The sequence below is a fragment of the Antennarius striatus genome, chromosome 11 (assembly GCF_040054535.1).
Source record: "Antennarius striatus isolate MH-2024 chromosome 11, ASM4005453v1, whole genome shotgun sequence".
NCBI classification, from domain to species: Eukaryota; Metazoa; Chordata; class Actinopteri; order Lophiiformes; family Antennariidae; genus Antennarius; species Antennarius striatus.
This window is the reverse complement of record NC_090786.1, coordinates 7,368,806-7,386,896: the sequence shown is the minus strand read 5'-3', so window position 1 is coordinate 7,386,896 and position 18,091 is coordinate 7,368,806. Positions and strand designations below refer to the sequence as shown.

The 18,091-nt window shown below is 42.0% G+C and overlaps 1 protein-coding gene across 2 annotated transcripts in view; it reads left to right on the top strand.

Annotated features, from left to right (window-relative positions):
- The first annotated feature begins 12,845 nt into the window (after nt 1–12,845).
- Nucleotides 12,846–18,091, top strand: part of akt3a (v-akt murine thymoma viral oncogene homolog 3a) — a 40,833-nt gene continuing 35,587 nt past the window's right edge. The window contains exons 1-2 of one of the 2 annotated variants that reach the window (XM_068328138.1): nt 12,846–12,936; nt 15,886–16,307. In XM_068328138.1, the coding sequence (XP_068184239.1) occupies nt 16,262–16,307 (46 nt within the window). In that variant the 5' untranslated portion in view covers nt 12,846–12,936; nt 15,886–16,261. Of the gene's footprint in view, nt 12,937–13,140; nt 13,281–15,885; nt 16,308–18,091 lie in introns of those variants that run through there. The other variant, XM_068328139.1, reaches the window with a different exon arrangement.

Sequence of the window (18,091 nt, the reverse complement as noted above, 5' to 3'; positions counted from 1 at the left end):
AAATTTTAAAAAATCCTCTTAACCGAGCATAAAATGATGCCTTTTGTGTTTTCTGTGTCTATTTACAGTGTTTGTTGTGTCTATTTCACATAAAAAGTGTATTGATATTCGGCTTTTAATTTGAGTCCCCCTGAAGAAAACAGCCCTGAATGCAGGTTGAGGCTCAAGTAAAGCAAAGAAAGTCTGAAGCAAAGAAAAAACCTTTTATGAATCTGGCAGAGGAAGCAATTCAGTGAAAACCTCTGGCCATCCCTGAGACATTATGACTGTATGCTTCACAGATTCTGCCTTTCTTTGCCAGCATTAATTATATTTTGCGTGTCGACGGGTTTTTAATATTCAAAGGTTTTCAACACAGACAGCTGTTTGAAAGCAACTCTGAAAAGGGATTCTGATGATGATGCTTATTTTTCTCACCAAAATGCAGCTGGTGTCTCAGAATGTTTTATAGGACTCCATTGAAAACACATGTAGTGAAACATTCTTTCACAAATACTATACATGGAATACACAGATATAATATTATATACAAATCTATACCACACAATTATGGGGATAGAAATATTGTGTGTTGTATAAAAATATTAGATATTAGAAAATATTAGATTAATAGTAAATTTACAGGTCAGGATCAGGATATTTTCATTCCTTTTCAATTGTTTAGCATCTTAAAAGTAAGGGACTGAAGATTTTACAAACTTATAAAGAGCAACATAGAAAAAGCATATCATTATTGTGACATCTGATTTTGATTTGAGCATGAAATTCAACTTACTTTGATTTATGATTAGTTGGAGTTGTTAGATTTAATGATATTATTAAAAGTATTGATATTAAGCTTTTATCTATCCAAAATAGTAGAAAAACAGGGACAACTGAAAGCAGATTAGGAGTTAGACATTAAAACATTAAACCAAATGAGCTGAAATTAGATGTATAACAAAACTATAGTAAAAACCATGTAATATGATTAATACACTGAGTTCTAGAGGAATATTTTATATTAAATAAGGGACATACAGAAACATGTTTTCTCAGACTAGAAACATTTTATAAACACAGTCATGGAAACTTTTCAGAGGGATTAAAAGAGATTGAGAAATCCTCCAGAGAATGAGGGATTGACAGAAAAGGTTTGGTCGCCTCGGATTTTTAAGACTGAAGAATGACTAGCAAAGCCTTGAGGACCTAATATTGGATCCGGAGACCTATAGCGTCAAAACATCTTTGGAATTTTGACTCCATTATACAAAATTCTTTATATAAACTGTGCTTCATCTAAAACTCCCAGCACAACACCAAGTCAACCCAACTCTGCAGGACTTCCACGAAACATGAATTTTTTTCATCTGACGGTGGGCGGACGTCTGTCCACACAGTTTAATGATCTGATCATTTGGTCCGGCGTGGCTGCTGTTTGGGGTCTGGAATGCAGCCATTTTGACTTAGTGTAAAATATTCATGAACTATCAATGATACCCCATCTGACTGACTGGGGAACAGCTGTTGGGTCTCTGTGCCTCTAGAGGTGCAGCATCTGTCCATTTGAGGAAAGTGAATATGTGTTTGTAAGTGCGTGGTGAAGTTCATGCATCTGAGGGTGCATACATGTCTGTCTAGACATGCCTTTTGTGTTTGAGACAACAAACGCCGATGGATGTATGTATGTGTGTTTGTATCTTATGGGGAATAGACATCAAGAGGAACAACTGTGTGTTTCAATGATTTTCTCCAGATGGTCGATGATCATTTTAGAAATGATCAGAAAAGCGAGTCTCATCTATCAGGCTATGTGCTTGTCAATCAAATATCACCTCACTGTGCTCAGATACACAAATACACACACACACACACACATACACACACGCAAAAGGAGAGCAGTGCTAGTGTAGTTGTTGTCGCTGTGATGTGTTAAAGTGAACCTTGTAGTATCTCTACCATTGTACGTATATGTATCTGTTTCTCAACATCAGCTCATCACAGCTTAGCAGTGTGTGTGTGTGTGTGTGTGTGTGTGTGTGTGGGCTGTTCACACCCATGTGTGTGAAGCTCACAGAGGATGTGTGGCTTTGGCTATGGTTGTATGATGGACATCTGGAAGCTAAATTGGTTAATGGCGCCTCCAAGCCAACAGCCAGCCGGCCATCCCCTCGCTGTGCTGAGAGACGGCTTGTAATGTGGGTGTATGTGTGTTTGAGTGCAGCGGGGGTTGTGCATCTGGTCATTCATCCTACTACAATAGACAAACACCCCTGCTGGACATTAAGGGGCTTTCCCCATTCCAAATCATTTATTTCGTGTGTTACATTCCAAACAAAATCGAATTTGTTGCGCTCACACGGACAAAGTGATGAATTTCAGACCATAAAAAGAAGCAACAGATTTGGCGTTGGTTGCATGACTGACTTCTAGTAATAGTTTTAGTGCATCTTGATGTTAAATGTCTTGTTTGGAGGAACATCAAACCTGATTTGACTTCAGAGAAGACTTTTATGTATTAATTGTCTTATTTTGTACACATATAAGCAAACACAATCAAATATCATAACTCTAAAACAAATGAAGAAATGAACAAAACTTATGGAGTAAGGACATGTCCGATGTCCTGTGATGATGCACCTTTGACCTAAAGGTGGACATCACAGTGGTAACTTGGTCAAATTGAAAAAGGTCAGGTTTTTATTCATCAAGTTAGCTCATCATCATATGCTAGAAAGCACCGTGTAAAAAAGCTCAACTAATGCAGTTGTGAACATTAAATTATAAAGTTAAGATGTTGGCTGACAATGAGAGTTCAATGACATCAGAGTCGTCCTTGTGATTTAAATTTATACAGAGCAAAACATGAACTATAGCAAATGTAATGCTAATCCGTTAGGGACATGTTGAGGTTATTCAATGGAAAAGTGTGATGTTTGAGCATGTTAAATCGCTACTACAGTATCAGATAACAAATAGAACTGCTGGGAAATGGGTTTTTGATGGATGTGAACCCTGTCGCCCAAACACACTGACAGAGAGTGTGTTGTGTGTTATTGTTGTATCTCCATACTTATGATAGGAAATGTTTGGTAGTAATCATAAAAAATATAAAGCATCACAGAAGAAAAGCTCTGTAGGTATCTGAATACCACATGAGTTGTCATAGCAACCGGTGAAACATGACTAGCAGTGCTTTATGGGAGCAGGAAATTACCTTCAAACTGAATTGCTCCACAGCCCAATGAGGAGGACCTTGATGATTGCAGAACCAAACTGCTGCTGTTCCGTCTTATAATAACGTCCATGTCTCAGAAGGAATAAAATAAGATCTGTTGTTTATTTGTTTTTTGAAAAATGCATGACATGCTGATTTTTCTTGCATTGCTTCTAAAAGTCAGAGATGAAAATCCTTGGGCTTGTTGCAGCTGTTAGATCTGTCCAGGCTGAGGACACACAAACAATAAGCCAGCCAGACAGTAGGAAACACCACGATGGACAAATCTTTAAATAAATACAGCCACTGCAATGCTTAATTACAGATTCCTGGCCAAGAATTCCCAAACAGTGCTGTGATCTCCTCAGATTTTTTTTTATTGTGAGATCCTGGAGATCAGTTTGAAAGTACCACTGTTCTGTCTGCCTGCCTGTCTGTCTCTGCTCAGTCCAGATGTCAGAGGAACTAGCCAACAGCTGCGGCAGGAAACGAGCCCCAAGGCACTGAAAAGGCTAATACCCCTCCACACATACAAGAGAGACCAAAACAAAACACACAGGCAACACACACACACATACACACACACACACACACACACACACACACACACACATGCACACAGTAGAAAAGAAGCAGATGATGGGGAGGCTAAATCAAATTCTTTTCTTTTTGTAACTGAGCATCTCCATGACCATGTCGCTCCGTCATGCTGTGTTTGCGCGTGCGGACTTGGAACTATAAACTTACCCCTGTAATTTAATATTTCTGAATATCTGTGACATTATAAAACATGTTTTTTTTCCCTCTGAATTAATCCGTTTTGTACAAAGCGAACCAGCAGCAGTCTACCATCCTGCCAGACACAGCGCCAGCCTTTGAGCCAGCAGGAACATTTGCCTCGTGGCTCCAATTCCCTGGAATGCCTAACCTGCGCCAGCTGTTGGGAACATGTTACCTGTGCCAACAATGCGCCAGCTCTGACCACTACATCAGCTGCCGCTCTGTCTCCATCTGGGCGCTAGATAGGACGTGTGTGTGTGTTTGTTTGTCTGGAGCTTACTGCAACTCTTACCACATCTGTATTTGTGCTCGCATCAGTATGCATGAAAACACAGCCATTTGTCAAATATGTTGTGTACACAGTGCTGATTCATGTATGGATGTTCCTGATGTTGTGTGTGCTATATATGTGTGGGTGTATGTGTGTGTATTAGTTCCATCTGTGTGTGCCGGGCCTTCCTTGCCTGCATCTGGAGCAGCACTGACGCGGCTCTCCACCAAGCCTGCCAAACAGCCCAGATGTTAGATCTGTGAGCCTCAGGCTAAATGGAGGGAGGTGCACTCGAATTTTTCAGGAGCAGAAAATTGCGTTTCGTTTTTTTAGTGGAAGTTATGAAGGTGAAAGAAAGTAAGATAAGGAAAGAGAGACAACAATAATATGTTAAAGTCTCATATCATTCACAGAAAAAGGAGACTTTTCAAAATTAATCAAAAATTAATCTGAAATTTTATGACTTGCTTTGGACTTTCAGTCATTGTAATATGCACGTTCATTGTGATGTAAATCTTACGAATGTATTTACCAATGTATAAAAAATTGCAAAAGCAAACAATAAAAACCTGATAATCCTGTTCAACTTGATTTTATATACTAAACTTATATAAATGTTTCATTATCGACATTTCAGGAGCGCTCCCTTGTGTTTCTTCTTTGGTTGAAGTGGTTCACACAGGGGCTTGAGCTAGAAATCAAGAGTCAAATTTTTGACAGAGGTGGAAAGTATAAGTCCAACATACAGCACATAAAAGAGTGGTTTTTTTATGTTGTTGTTTTTTTCAAATGTTTTTAATAAGGTTCAGGCCTGAAAAGATTTGCTCACCCTAAGCACTCCTGACAGGTATTCCAATAGCAATCCAAGCTAGCCTAATAGCTCATAAAATATTGTAATACTGTAGTTGAAAAGCGAATCATGATCTTCCTTCTGAAAATTTTTGCCTTCATCAGCAATTATGTATTAAAAATAGTATGTTGAAATTCATTCCTCCATGATAGAGTGATTTGCATTAGTATGTCATTATCATAATAGTTCATAGGGTGTTTCAAAATGAAAATAGCATCTGGGTATTTTTCTGGGGCAATATATCATTCCGCTGGAGTAGTTATTAAGACAAGTCCCTTCATACATAAATATAAGTGAAACTATGCAACATTTATTAACTTTCCATGAACACAACTGGAAACATAGAGATGTTTGGGGAAAGTGAATGGAACGCTTATTGAAATGTAAATACCTGTCTCAACTGAAACATGAGTCAACAGTGTTTGTAAGAACACTACTCTATATTCAGAGGGAGGAGGAACCAAACTTTTTTTTCACATGTTAACATAAACTAATGGTTGGGATCATAGCTCAACATGAAGCTCATGTGATGAATGGAAACACTGCAATTTCATGCCACGTTCAAGTCATATCAGATTTAACAGCATCCCACCTCTGCTGTGTTCCTGTGACAATGATATTACTATTTCATATATACGTAGTATGTACATCAGATCCTCATTGGCATCCAAATCACAAAGATGGAAATACTTGGGTAGCCCAATGGGTTTGCAGGGCTGAAAACAGTCACTGATGGGTTTAGGGTTAGGGTCATTACATTACACCAATATGGCCCAACCAAAATAATGAGCTGAAGGGTGCTAAAACAGTTTACAGAGACAGCGGGAGCTCTCTCTCTCTCTCTCTTTCTCTTTCTCTTTCCGTGTGTGTGTGTGTGTGTGTGTGTGTGTGTGTGTGTGCGTGTATACTATGGCAACCATGGAGGTGGCATCTGCCATGGCGCTTTAGCTCTGTTTGTGAGGTCCATGTGTGTGGACCTCCACAGGGCTTAAAGAATGCGTGCTCCCCCATATGCTGAGCTGTCATTGGGGCAATGTGACGCAGCCCTCCCCTGTGTGGGACCTCCAGCCGGCCATCAGATTGACTAAGTAAACAACAACTGGACATGGGGTGATAGTACTGAGCTTTTATCTCCTAAACCTGTGAAAACAAATCACAGATGACATAAGAATAATCTACATATGATCTGTTTCTCACGAGAATTATTAGTCATATGTTGGTATTTATGCCTCAGAAATATACTAATATCTGTTGATCTCATTTTGGGAAACACCATGAATACAAATTTCACTACTTAATGATTTTCCTGAGGTTAGAAGTTCCAAATATGACTGAACTGGTTAAAATCTGATTATAAAGACAATGATTATGTTCTATTTTGAATTTGGCAGAAAAGAAATCAAAGAACAAACATCATTCTAATCAGGTGTGAACGAGTATTAGATGCTCGACGTAAGTCTGCACTGACAGCTTTCTATCAAGTGTGGCATATTGCAGAGGGAAACACATGACAGAGACACGTCTCCCCCGATGACAGCCATCTTACATCGTCCCTTCTCTCTTCCTGCACACAGATGTTACACAGCAGCTTATTTGAAGATGACAAGAACTCCTCTTGCGCCTCCCAAGGGATGGAGTTGCCTTGGGAAAATGACATTTACACATAAAGTGCTAATGTGTCTCTCTGAGCAAGTTTGTGTGAAGACAAAGGAGAAAGAGAACAGAGAGAGGAGATGTGTGTTCCAGAGAAGTGAAGAAGGCACAGACCAGAAATAGGAAATGATAGAACTGGAAACTGGGGACCCTCGGGGGGCATCAGAGTCTTTAGAAGTATTTGTGATAATGTGTGTGTGTGTGTGTGTGTGTGTGTGTGTGTGTGTGTGTGTGTGTGTGTGTGTGTGTGTGTGTGTGTGTGTGTGTGTGTGTGTGTGTGTGTGTGGTTGCTGCTGCTATTTCCTCTAAACTGTGTGTGTTTTTGTTGTTGATCTCACCCAGTTGTTGGAAAATCAAACACAGGCTGTACGCCCAGATGTTGACAGATGTGATTTGTACAACACAACTTCCTCTGGAAGTCAAATACACAATAGCACAAATGCACAAGCAGGATAGAAGCACATGTTGTCCCCCTACCCCTCCAGAGACAGTCTTCTTGGCTTGCACCAACACTCCTCTGTTCCCTCAAACCAATCTCATCTTTTGCTTGGAGTTGCTACGCAGCGGTTCACTGTTCTGTTCCAGCTGTTCCATGTATAACTAAAACACACTGAAATCATGGCTCGTTTGCTTCAGAAGATGTAATCACAGGTAGATGGAGAATAACAGACAGACAAACAGCTGGAGCCCTCAGTAGAAGGAGAAAAAAATGCAGCTCTCCCTTGTGGCCTGGCATGGTTGTTACACAAATGCAGCTGGGCGCCGGAAGCTGGAGGCGGTGGGATTTTTAGTTGGGAAAGACAAGCTGAATTTATTTTAAAGTTATATCCTGTTAATTATCTTGATCAGTCTCTTCCCATTCCATCCTTTCTGATCAATTCATGTTTTCCTATCCTGTCCTATTGATTCATATTCCTCACACATTCTATCCTAGCTGTCATTCTGTCCTATCCTCTATCATTTATCTCTTCCCACCTTCTCTTTCTTTCTTATCATCTCCTCTAGCATCCCATCAAATGGTTTTTCCATCCTCTCCTATGGTACCACATCAAATCCTTTCCAATCATCTTCCCGTTCAATCCTATTCCTATTAAATCCCCATCCCAGTTGATCCTTTTCACCTGAAACCCATCTTTTTCTTTTGTTTAGGTTTCTATCTTATCCTATTAACTTGTTCCTGTTATTATATGTGTCTTAGCAATGGCAGACCTCTGCTGGAATAAAAATGGATCACAGTCCTCCCCTCTGTGTCATCCTCCCACGGCTTCATTGATTCTACCACTGAACAGAATTTACACTGATGGCATTCGACGTAACATCAGTACCTGGAAGAGCAGCGGCGGAGGAATTAAAGCTGTGGTTTATATTCAGAAAATGTACATTCATGTTAAAATCACACAGTCCAGAGTTTCTGTTGGGGTCTCTGTTCCCCTCTGCCTCATACAGGTAACAAGGGCCCACATACCCGATAAAACATCTCCCACAACATGAGTCAATAATGTAACACAAGTGGATTTAAAATATGTAAACAATGTAGGAAAGAGGACAAATCACCTAAACAGACTCCTCTCACTTCATCCATCCACCTTGTAGACAAATACTACCTCAGCCTACAAACTGCAGTCTCATTCTTACAGTCACTGCCAAGAGCAGCAATGTTAGAACTCAACAGAACAAATCCGAGCAGTAAATCAAGAGCCTTTGCTTTGTGGCTCAGCTCTCTTTATCACCACAGTACAAAATGACTCTTACATTACTGCAGCAGCTGCTGCTAAGCAGCGGTCAATCACATAATTGCTTTTACCCTCACTCGTAAATAATCCTGCAGCCTCATGTCATCACAGATATTGGAAATAGTACTTGCCATTGGAGACAAAGGATATGAACATCTGTTTGGGCCGCTACTGCAAGTCAGGGCTTCAAATATAATTTTGATGAACATATATTGAAGCTGAGATGGTTGATTGCACACGGTGGACTTTATCATCAACATATAATGTGAAGAAAAGCTGTAGTTAACTCTATTACTTATGGGACGTGCTTAATTTTCTCTGATTTTTTTGTCTTTGAGTTTATGTTGCAATTGCTGTTAATGGGAAGAATTATAAATGATGAATTAAATTGTAAATCAGTAGAAAAGAAGGTTTAAAACGTGATGATGAAACTTTTAGCCATATTTACAAACTGGAACCTACATATTGAACACGGACTTATATAAAGCTGAAACATCATTAAGTGTGTGTGTGTGTGTGTGTGTGTGTGTGTGTGTGTGTGTGTGTGTGTGTGTGTGTGTGTGTGTGTGTGTGTGTGTGTGCGTGCGTGCGTGCGTGCGTGCGTGTGTTTGTGTGTGTGTGTGTGAGACTTATGGAGGGTCAGGGGACAGGGTTATTTTTGGGGCAGTACAACCTGGATACACATGAGCAGAAGGTATCCATGTACACGCAGGTGCAGGCACACACATAACATATGTGAATATATGAACATATGCATGAATACAAGCAAATAAACAGGCTGGCAAACAGACACATGTAGACATGTATCCACAGATAAACACACACATTTTCTCTAAAACTACAGCTTAGAAAATAACCCTCATCCTCCCACTTCACCATCATGTGCACACACAGCACACAAAAAGTGTTTTATTGAAATGATATAATGTGAAAGGACAACACAGCTCAAATACTTTACAGTGTGGTGCAATTGATTACAAAAGCCCTATAAATAATAGACACTTTGGAAGCCACTGATGAAGTGTGGAGTAGCTGTAATATTCAGTTTGTTGAAATGGGTCTAAGAGGCATCAATGAATCACAGAGAGGTTTTTTCTGACTTCTTTTACTCTTAATATATAAAATTGAAGGCAATACATAAACGTATTAAAAAAGGGTTGAAAATTTAAGTTTATTGGCTAGAGGCTTATACTTGGTCATCTGGTACTCCGCAGACTACATTTCACACCTGAATGGAAAATAGGTGACCCAGAACAGAACATGGTGGACCGTTCTGACTCCCAAGCTGTACTGCAGAACAGCACATCTTAAACACCACGGCTGCAGCTGCTCTATCCCGTGCATGTGTGTGTGTATGCTTGTTATTGTGTGTAAGCATGTTCTGCACAGGGTCTGTCTGACCGCAGCTGTCCCTACCTCCATGTGGGTCTCCTGGGCAGGGCTGACCTCTCTCTCCTGAAGCCACTTCAAAGAGACCAGGGATGGGCCGAAGAGGTACGGGCCGCAAAGCTGGCCAACGTGGCTGCTGCTTCCATGGGCTTTGGGAGATGGGGAGCAGGGTCTGGGTTTAACACGGGAAGGTGGAGGGGTGGAGCAGGGTTGGGAGTGATGCCGTTGGGTGTGATGCTGGACGTGAAGGGAGGCACAGAGGTATGTGTTTGTGACAGGAGGACAGAGACAGAAGGTGTAGAAGTGGGGGTAGAGATACTGCTGAAGTCAAAAGCAGCGTGCAATTGTGTGTGTATGTGTGTGTGTGTGTGTGTGTGTGTACTCACAGTCCAACCTGGACAGACCTCCTGTGCAGTGGTGTTACAGCAGCATGTCATAGTGTATGCATGTGTTTGTGATTCACTCAGAGGCAGCTTGGTGAGAACTGATTCCACTGGAGCCCCGGAGGAAAAATACTTAAGAGTCTCGGTGGAAAAAATGGATTAGTACTGGCCACAGACATAAAAATGAGAGGTAAATATTGAATAAATATCATACAAGCAAGTTTTATAATCCTTAACTAGATGCAGATAATGGATTACGAAGGTAATTTTAAAAAATAAATTTGTAAAAGTCAGAAAAATAGGACAGACATATAAGAAGAGGGAAAGGAAAGAATGTGATTGTAAAACTAAAACGGAAAACGAAAAATTAAAAAATTATTGGATGGATTACTATGAATTTACTGTATATGAACATTCATACATGAACATACATCAATGCATGTATCCATGCCCCCCCCACCCATTTTAAATATATTTGGTAAACACATAACTTTTCATGTGGGCCATCTTCTACAGTTGATCTGATTTGCTCATGCTCTGATAAAACATAAGATTATGTTTGTTCCCTTTAAAACAGACTTCAACTTTCTAGAGTGGAAAAATTCTGGTTGACATTTTTGATTTGGACTGAAATTGAGTGAATATTTTCAGATCATACTTTCTTGAATACATTCTTTATGACAAATGGCAGAACTAATGGCTCCCTATCCATCAATCCATTTTTTTAGTAGCCCTTTATCAGCTACAGGCTAGAGACGGGGTAGACCCGCGTTGCCAGCGCATCACCACACCTACTGACAATTTGATGTGATCGATTCGCCTAAAAAGCATATTTTTGGAGATGGGAGGAATCTAGAGAACCCACACAGACACAAGGAGAACATACATACATACTCCACACAGAAAAGAATCAAACCCAGAACCTTCTTGCTCTGAAGCAACAGTGCTACCCACTGCATCCCCATGCTGCCTTAATAGTATCCCATTAATCTCATTTACTTATCTTTATTCACCATATCGTAGCATTTTATTATGCCAAAGTAAGAGTGTCAAAATCGCTCTTATGTGTCACCTTATCTGAACACATTTTTTCCTCAATTTTCTTTCCTTACATTACCTTATTTATCACTGTCATGCAAATAATTAGTAATACAAAACGTTTAAAGATAAATTTTTGTTGCTTTCTTTTATAGCAGTTTAGTCCTTATATTTTTGAGGCGACAGAAGTTGCCGACTGGCTCTCAAAGTTGTTTCTACGGTCATGTGTGTATTTGTGTCATCGGGACTCGTCTGGCCTCAACAGCGGCAACAGAAGGACTCCCCTGTGCTGCCTTTTCCTTTTCAAGCTGTCTGCTTACCCCCACCTATGTGACCCCAAACCTACACACATGCACACACACACACACACACACACACACACACACACACACACACACACACACACACACACACACACACACACACACACACACACACACACACACACACACACACACACAGACACACACACCTTCCCTGGTAGCTGGTTTTTGCCCATGCCCCTCTGCACATAGGGCTATGGATAAAAGGCCAGCTGATGACAATATGTGTGTTCAGAGAGGCCAGAACAGCACACACATATATAATCTGACTCACACACACCTGTGTCTGCATTCTGTGCCCAGTCAGGGGCCCATACCTATACCCTGTGCTACTGCTATCCAGCTCCACACACATGCCATCTGGGGAGGCTGACAGAGAGGAGGGAAGAGTCCAGAACAGAGAAATGAAGTGTTGTTGTGTCAGAGTGTCATGAAATTAGGATTCTCATTTTAGAGAATTTTAGAGAGAATGAATGAGAATACATTTGATAGGATGCCCACATTCACCGATGCCCTTAAATAAAAAAAAGAAAAGTGCATTAATTGGGCAGCTGACCCTGAACCTGCACACGAATTCCATCTGAGACTTAAATGTTCACTGATTGTTCAGTTTGCATCAAGCTGATCAGTTGTTAGGCAGGAAATTCAGCATTCTGTGCAGCTGTGTCAACCTTCTGGTCCTGAACAGCTTTTAAGATGCTGCACTGTACTAAATTTAAGAGGCTGCAGGGATTGCTGACCCAGCTGACTCACACTTAACTGTCTGCTCGCCTGCTTGGAAGTGACAATATATCTGGGAGAAATAGACTTATAATATGTCAGCAACACAGACTGAATTGACAATACAGTAACAGTTTTGTGCACCCCTCATAAACCCCTCATTTAATATTTGTAGCTTAAGTTAATTGCATCGTATGCAAATGTTTTGGAAATTGGGTTGGATTTTACATGGCGGAGGAATATAATTTTGCAATATTATATGATGACGCATTAACTCACACGCAGAATGTTTGAGAATATTGAGAATGGTCATGATATATATTTTTTTTAAAAGTATTCTATAAGAATTACGACCTTGTATGTCCACAACTATTTAAAGTAAACTAACTTAACAGTTTCACGGCTCATAATGAACGCACTGAGGATGCAGTGCAGCTGTCTTCTCGTTCGGATCACGCAGAGCACCTCCAACTCTCGCGAGATTTGGCTTATTCGCCGGCAAAGACACACGAGACTTTGGGATGGGATGATGAGAGCTTCACAGTGGAGGAGAACCAGACACCAGGCTGAAACATTTAACACCGTAAACAGGAGGACGAGGTGAGACAGTAGAATACGTGTGTGTGTGTGTGTGTGTGTGTGTGTTGGGGCGGAGTGGTGTGTGTGTGTGTGTGTGGGAATAATGGGGTTACCGTATATTTGGGTGACGTCACGAGTAATCCTGAAAGTCAAAGCTGCGGTAATGTTAGCTCTCGGAAATCCGTTTAATTTAGCCAGAATCGCCCTTTCCTACCCCCGGCTTGAAGCGTGGTGAGCACCCGCTGACTGCTGATTTAGCTTAGCTTTCTGTTTATAGCATAGCTTTATGTTTCTCCTCACAGGCGAGGGAGGGAAACACCCGGGCAGCAGGTGCACCGGGGGTTCCACAGCACCTGCCGCGACAGGTAATGTTGTCTGGTGTTAGCACGATGAAGGTAGACGTGACATGAACCCGGCTGAAGCTAAAGCTAGCCGGATAACGTGTTTATGTTATGGTACCCTCGGCTGGATGGGGGCGGTGCCGTGTGTCGCAGGTCACGGTGGAACGATGCTCTGTGCTACAGGATCGTGTCGAGGTTAACGTTATAATATCTGAATCTTTGGGGGGGAAAAAAACACATCTTGTGTCAGTTTTTAATGTCCGCACGAAGTGATGTTGTATTAGTGCAGAACGCGCTTAAACGCTGGTTGTGTTTTCTGCCATGCGGCATGCAACATGCGTCAGTCTGACACGCACTTGGAATCGTGACGTAAATGACGCAGTACTGGAAAATGTGCTCCAGTCATTCATGTTCTATTCAGCAGCAGGTTAGCACGTTCACAAACGTGACGCTCGTTCCCCGCGGCAATGCAACAGGGTGGAGTCGAACGGTGGCTCTTGTTTGTGTTGGTGGCAGCAAAGTGGCCTCATGTGTAAATAGAACCAATAACCTCAGGATCGACAGGGTGTTGCTTCTCATGACGGATGGGGATGAGAATGGATGATATGCTGCAAAAAAAAAAGAAATCATTTTTGAACTATCAGTTATATTTGATAATACTCCCAGTTAACAATCAAGAATGACAAGCGCATGGGATTCTTGAAGTTTAATATCTCCAAAGGGGAATTATTTGCCCACTCTAAAGTTGGTATAGGATTCTCATGCATTGTATATATGTATACAGGCCTTTGACACACACACACACACACACACACACACATGCAGATGAGAGGTAGAGCGGCAGGCACCTCCTTCATGGTGCGCCCTCAATGAGCAACTTATAAAGGGCATTGTGCCTTGGTCAAGGGCACCTCGGCAGTGCTCGGGAGGTGAACTGGCTCCTCTCCTCCGCCGAAATGTTTTGGCCGACATGGGTCTTGAACCGGTCACCCTCCGGTCCCCAGCCCAAAACTTAGTGGACTGAGCTACTGCCCCCACTTAGAAACTATAAGACAGATTTCCATTAAACGTGGTGGAGGGGTGTGGCACACACATACCAATTTAATGTTGGAATAAACCAATAATAACATAGAGAGGATAGAGGATTTTCTGTTTTCTTTTTGCTCCATTTTTGTTATGCATAAACTATCCTTTGGGTTCTGATTGAAATGAGCTGTTCACTTCTGTTATATTATTATCAGGAGTTGATGAAGGAGTGGATATTTCCTCTTTGAAGAACCATTGGTACTCCCCTGAACTCTCCACCTATTTCACTAAAGTTTAAGTGCGAGATGGAAACAGATAATTAAGTGGAGACAACCTGCCCAACAGAACAGGAATACTGTACAGATTTTTTTATTTTATCATAACTGAACAATGGTCATTTCACTGTTCTTACTGTGATGTGAATAACACACCCATTTATGAATTTTTTAAATCATTTCTCTCAACTTATAAAGAAATGTCAAATGCAACACAAATTAGTGATATAGAATGAAAAAACAGCACATATTCAAATTTTAGACTCTAGTTACAGGATAGTTTTCTTCTATTTTTCCATAGTATATACATTTTTTGTGCGTTTGCAGCCTTTATGCTGCCCGTCAGAGCAGTAAAGCAAAGCAGCAGCCTCTGTCCTCCATCCCTGTGCAGTTCTCACACTGTTATAGTTATGATATGCACTGGTGAGGTAAAAACATCAAAATCACTGACAAGTGATGTGTATGATGCTGATCATCTTTTTACAATGCGATGCCCTACAGGGACATCCTGACACCTTGCATTCGCCCATCACCCATCCAAACGCTTCTGCAAAACAACTCACCATTCCCTGTGTATGAACCTTGCTGATATGAATGCTAATCTCCAGCTACACGGCTAACACAGCTAGCCTAGTTACCGTAGTGCTGATCCCCATTCAGGCTGAGCAGCGTAGTGTTGTTGCGCGTTGTGTAACACAGTGTAGTAGAGTGCATTTGAGGTGAACACAGCAGCTATGCAGAAAGAGAGAGGGGAGGGAGAGCGGGAGTGAGAAGATGGAGAGGTGCAGAGATTTGGGCAGAGAAAAAGAGAGTGTGGGAGCATCCCTAACTGCTGTTGTTGCTATTTATAGCCGAGCCGTACTCCATAGTCCTGAGATGCTCTACCACCTCCCACATATAGACCGACAAATCAGCCTACACATACTCGCACATTGACGAAATAATTTGACATGCAGGAATACAATGGAGTACAGGAAGATTTTGCACACAGCAAAGCTTCGTCTCCCTGAACAAAAAGAGCCATGAATGAATGAGAGGTAGAGCTCAGGGATGTTTCTTTGACAGGCAAGGTCAGTTTTTGCTTCATTTGGAGCTTTGCTATAATTAATCCTTTTTGTCAAGTGAGTGTTAGCAGTACAAGGTGGAATTGGGAAAGGGGGGGTGGCAGAGGATGCATTTGTCCTCACAATATCTCATTGTTTGTCTTGACAGAGTGTATGAAAGGACCTTTGAGGGGAATAGGGGAGAAAGGGAGAAGCAGACGAGGAGGAAAAATAAATCCAGGCCCTTCTATTTCTTTATTTTTTTCTCCTTTCACTTCCTTCCAGGCTGAGTCACTGCTGGTGAGGAGGAAGGTCTGGAGAGAGAACGAGAGAGGAGGAGGAGGAGGAGGTGGAGGAGGAGGGGGAGAAGAAGACGAAGAAGGGAGTGAGTCTGGGAGATAAGCCACAACAGGAAGCAAAACGACACACACACACACGTACGCAGACGGCGTGGGTTTCTGTGTGCGTGTGTCTGAGAGGGAGACTGCGTGAACGAGAGGGTGAACAGGAAAGGAAGGGTGGGAGAGTGACGCAGAGGCTGGGAGAGCCGACCCCCCCTCCTCTCCCTCTCTTTCTCTCCTCTCCTCCTTTCTCCCCTCCTCCCTCCCTCTCTCTCTGTGAAGCAGGCGTGTAGCGGCATCAGACTCGGCGTGAAGAAACCATGAGCGATGTCACCATCGTTAGAGAGGGATGGCTCCAGAAACGGGGTAAGTACATCCAGTACCTCACTTCTTCCCCACCTCTCTGCCTCCTCTTCAGCCTCCTCTTCTTCTCGTCTAGACTGAGGGCCTGGCCATGGCTGTCCACATGTGCAGGTGGTAGGATATGAGTGTTTGCAAATGTGTGTGTGTGTGTGTGTGTGTGTGTGTGTGTGTGTGTGTGTGTGTGTGTGTGTGTGTGTGTGTGTGTGTGTGTGTGTGTGTGTGTGTGTGTGTGTGTGTGTGTGTGTGTGTGTGATCGCATGGATGTCTGATAATCTAGAGTATGAGTGTCCCCATCTTACACACTCAGACACACACACACACACACACACACACACACACACACACACACACACATACTTAGTGTTGTGTATTTTTATTATAAGCTTGGCTGGCTGCTTGTTTGCTCAGCCTGTTTTTGCTTCAATCAAGTTATGTCTGAGAATGACTGCATGTGCTTCTGTGTGTGTGTGTGTGTGTGTGTGTGTGTGTGTGTGTGTGTGTGTGTGTGTGTGTGTGTGTGTGTGTGTGTGTGTGCATTTACTAGCATCTGATAGGCCTGTAGCTACATTCATGTGTACTTCTCGGCTTGGCCATTGTGTCCTCCAGCCTGTGAAGTGACTGGTGTCACTCAGAGTCACATGTCATGGGGTTTGACCGATGGGTTGTGGAATTGAGGCCAGTGCTGATGAAAGAACATCATGTTCACAGCTCAGTGCATGAGAAATTGGAAGAACAATAACACCAACACTTGAAGAGCATCTTGTAAAGACAGTACTTCCCTTTTCTCTGAAATGCACATGTTCCGGTGAGTGATTATTGCAACAGGTGAAAAGTCATTTGGTTAAAATACCAAACGGAAGTGCAGAAAGTCAGAAAGGAACAGAGTAGCACTGAAATGACTGCAGAATTCGCCGCAAGACACTTAAAGGACAGGATGTTTCTGTTATTCAGTACATTTTCTTCAATAACAGAATTTGCTGGAGTCCCATGATTCCTCCAGGCGCTGTTTTATGTACATCTGAATGAATGTACATTTTAGGGAAGCCCCAGTGATAGAACAAGGGGATGTTGTAAGACTGTGAGGCCAAAGAGCATCATTCCCCTGACTTTTTGATGCAGTCTTGGAATGTGTATAGCAAACTCTTGAACAGGAAGTGACATGGACACGTGGTAGACAAAGGGCTTCTGGGTAATGTAGGCTAGCATGACGGCAAAGGAGGACAGATTGCTCCTCACTACATGGAGTGGATGCTCTCTTGCAGGATGTGACACACATATAAACAAATAGAGTGCACACTCTATTGCTGAGGTAAAAGGGAGAATCTTTGTCTGAGTGTGCCAGCGTGCCAGTGCAGTCCTCAGACAGTCGTCTGTGCATATTAAGAGGAACACATCGCCCCCAGTCACGACGCAGCGCTACCAGTCAGAGCGTGAGAGAGGAAGAGAAAGAGGTTGTTGGGGAGGGGGTGTTTGTTTGTGTCAGGAATATGAATGTTTGTCTGCATCATAAGTGAGATTATTGTCTGTATTTATGTGTGTGGAGAGGAGCGGGGTCAGGGTGCTGACTCACTGTACAGGTTGTGATACAGCAAAGGCTGCAGTCTTAGCACTAAGAGCTTTTTACAGAAACAAAACAGAAAAAGAGATGCCAGAAAGGTCGTGAAACCTCACCACAAGCACAAGCTGTAAAGTTTCCTCTAAATAATTCACATTGTATGGATTTTAATTCGTTCTTAAAGTTGATAACACAGGGACTGAATGAGCTGAAGATTTTAGTAAAACAAATG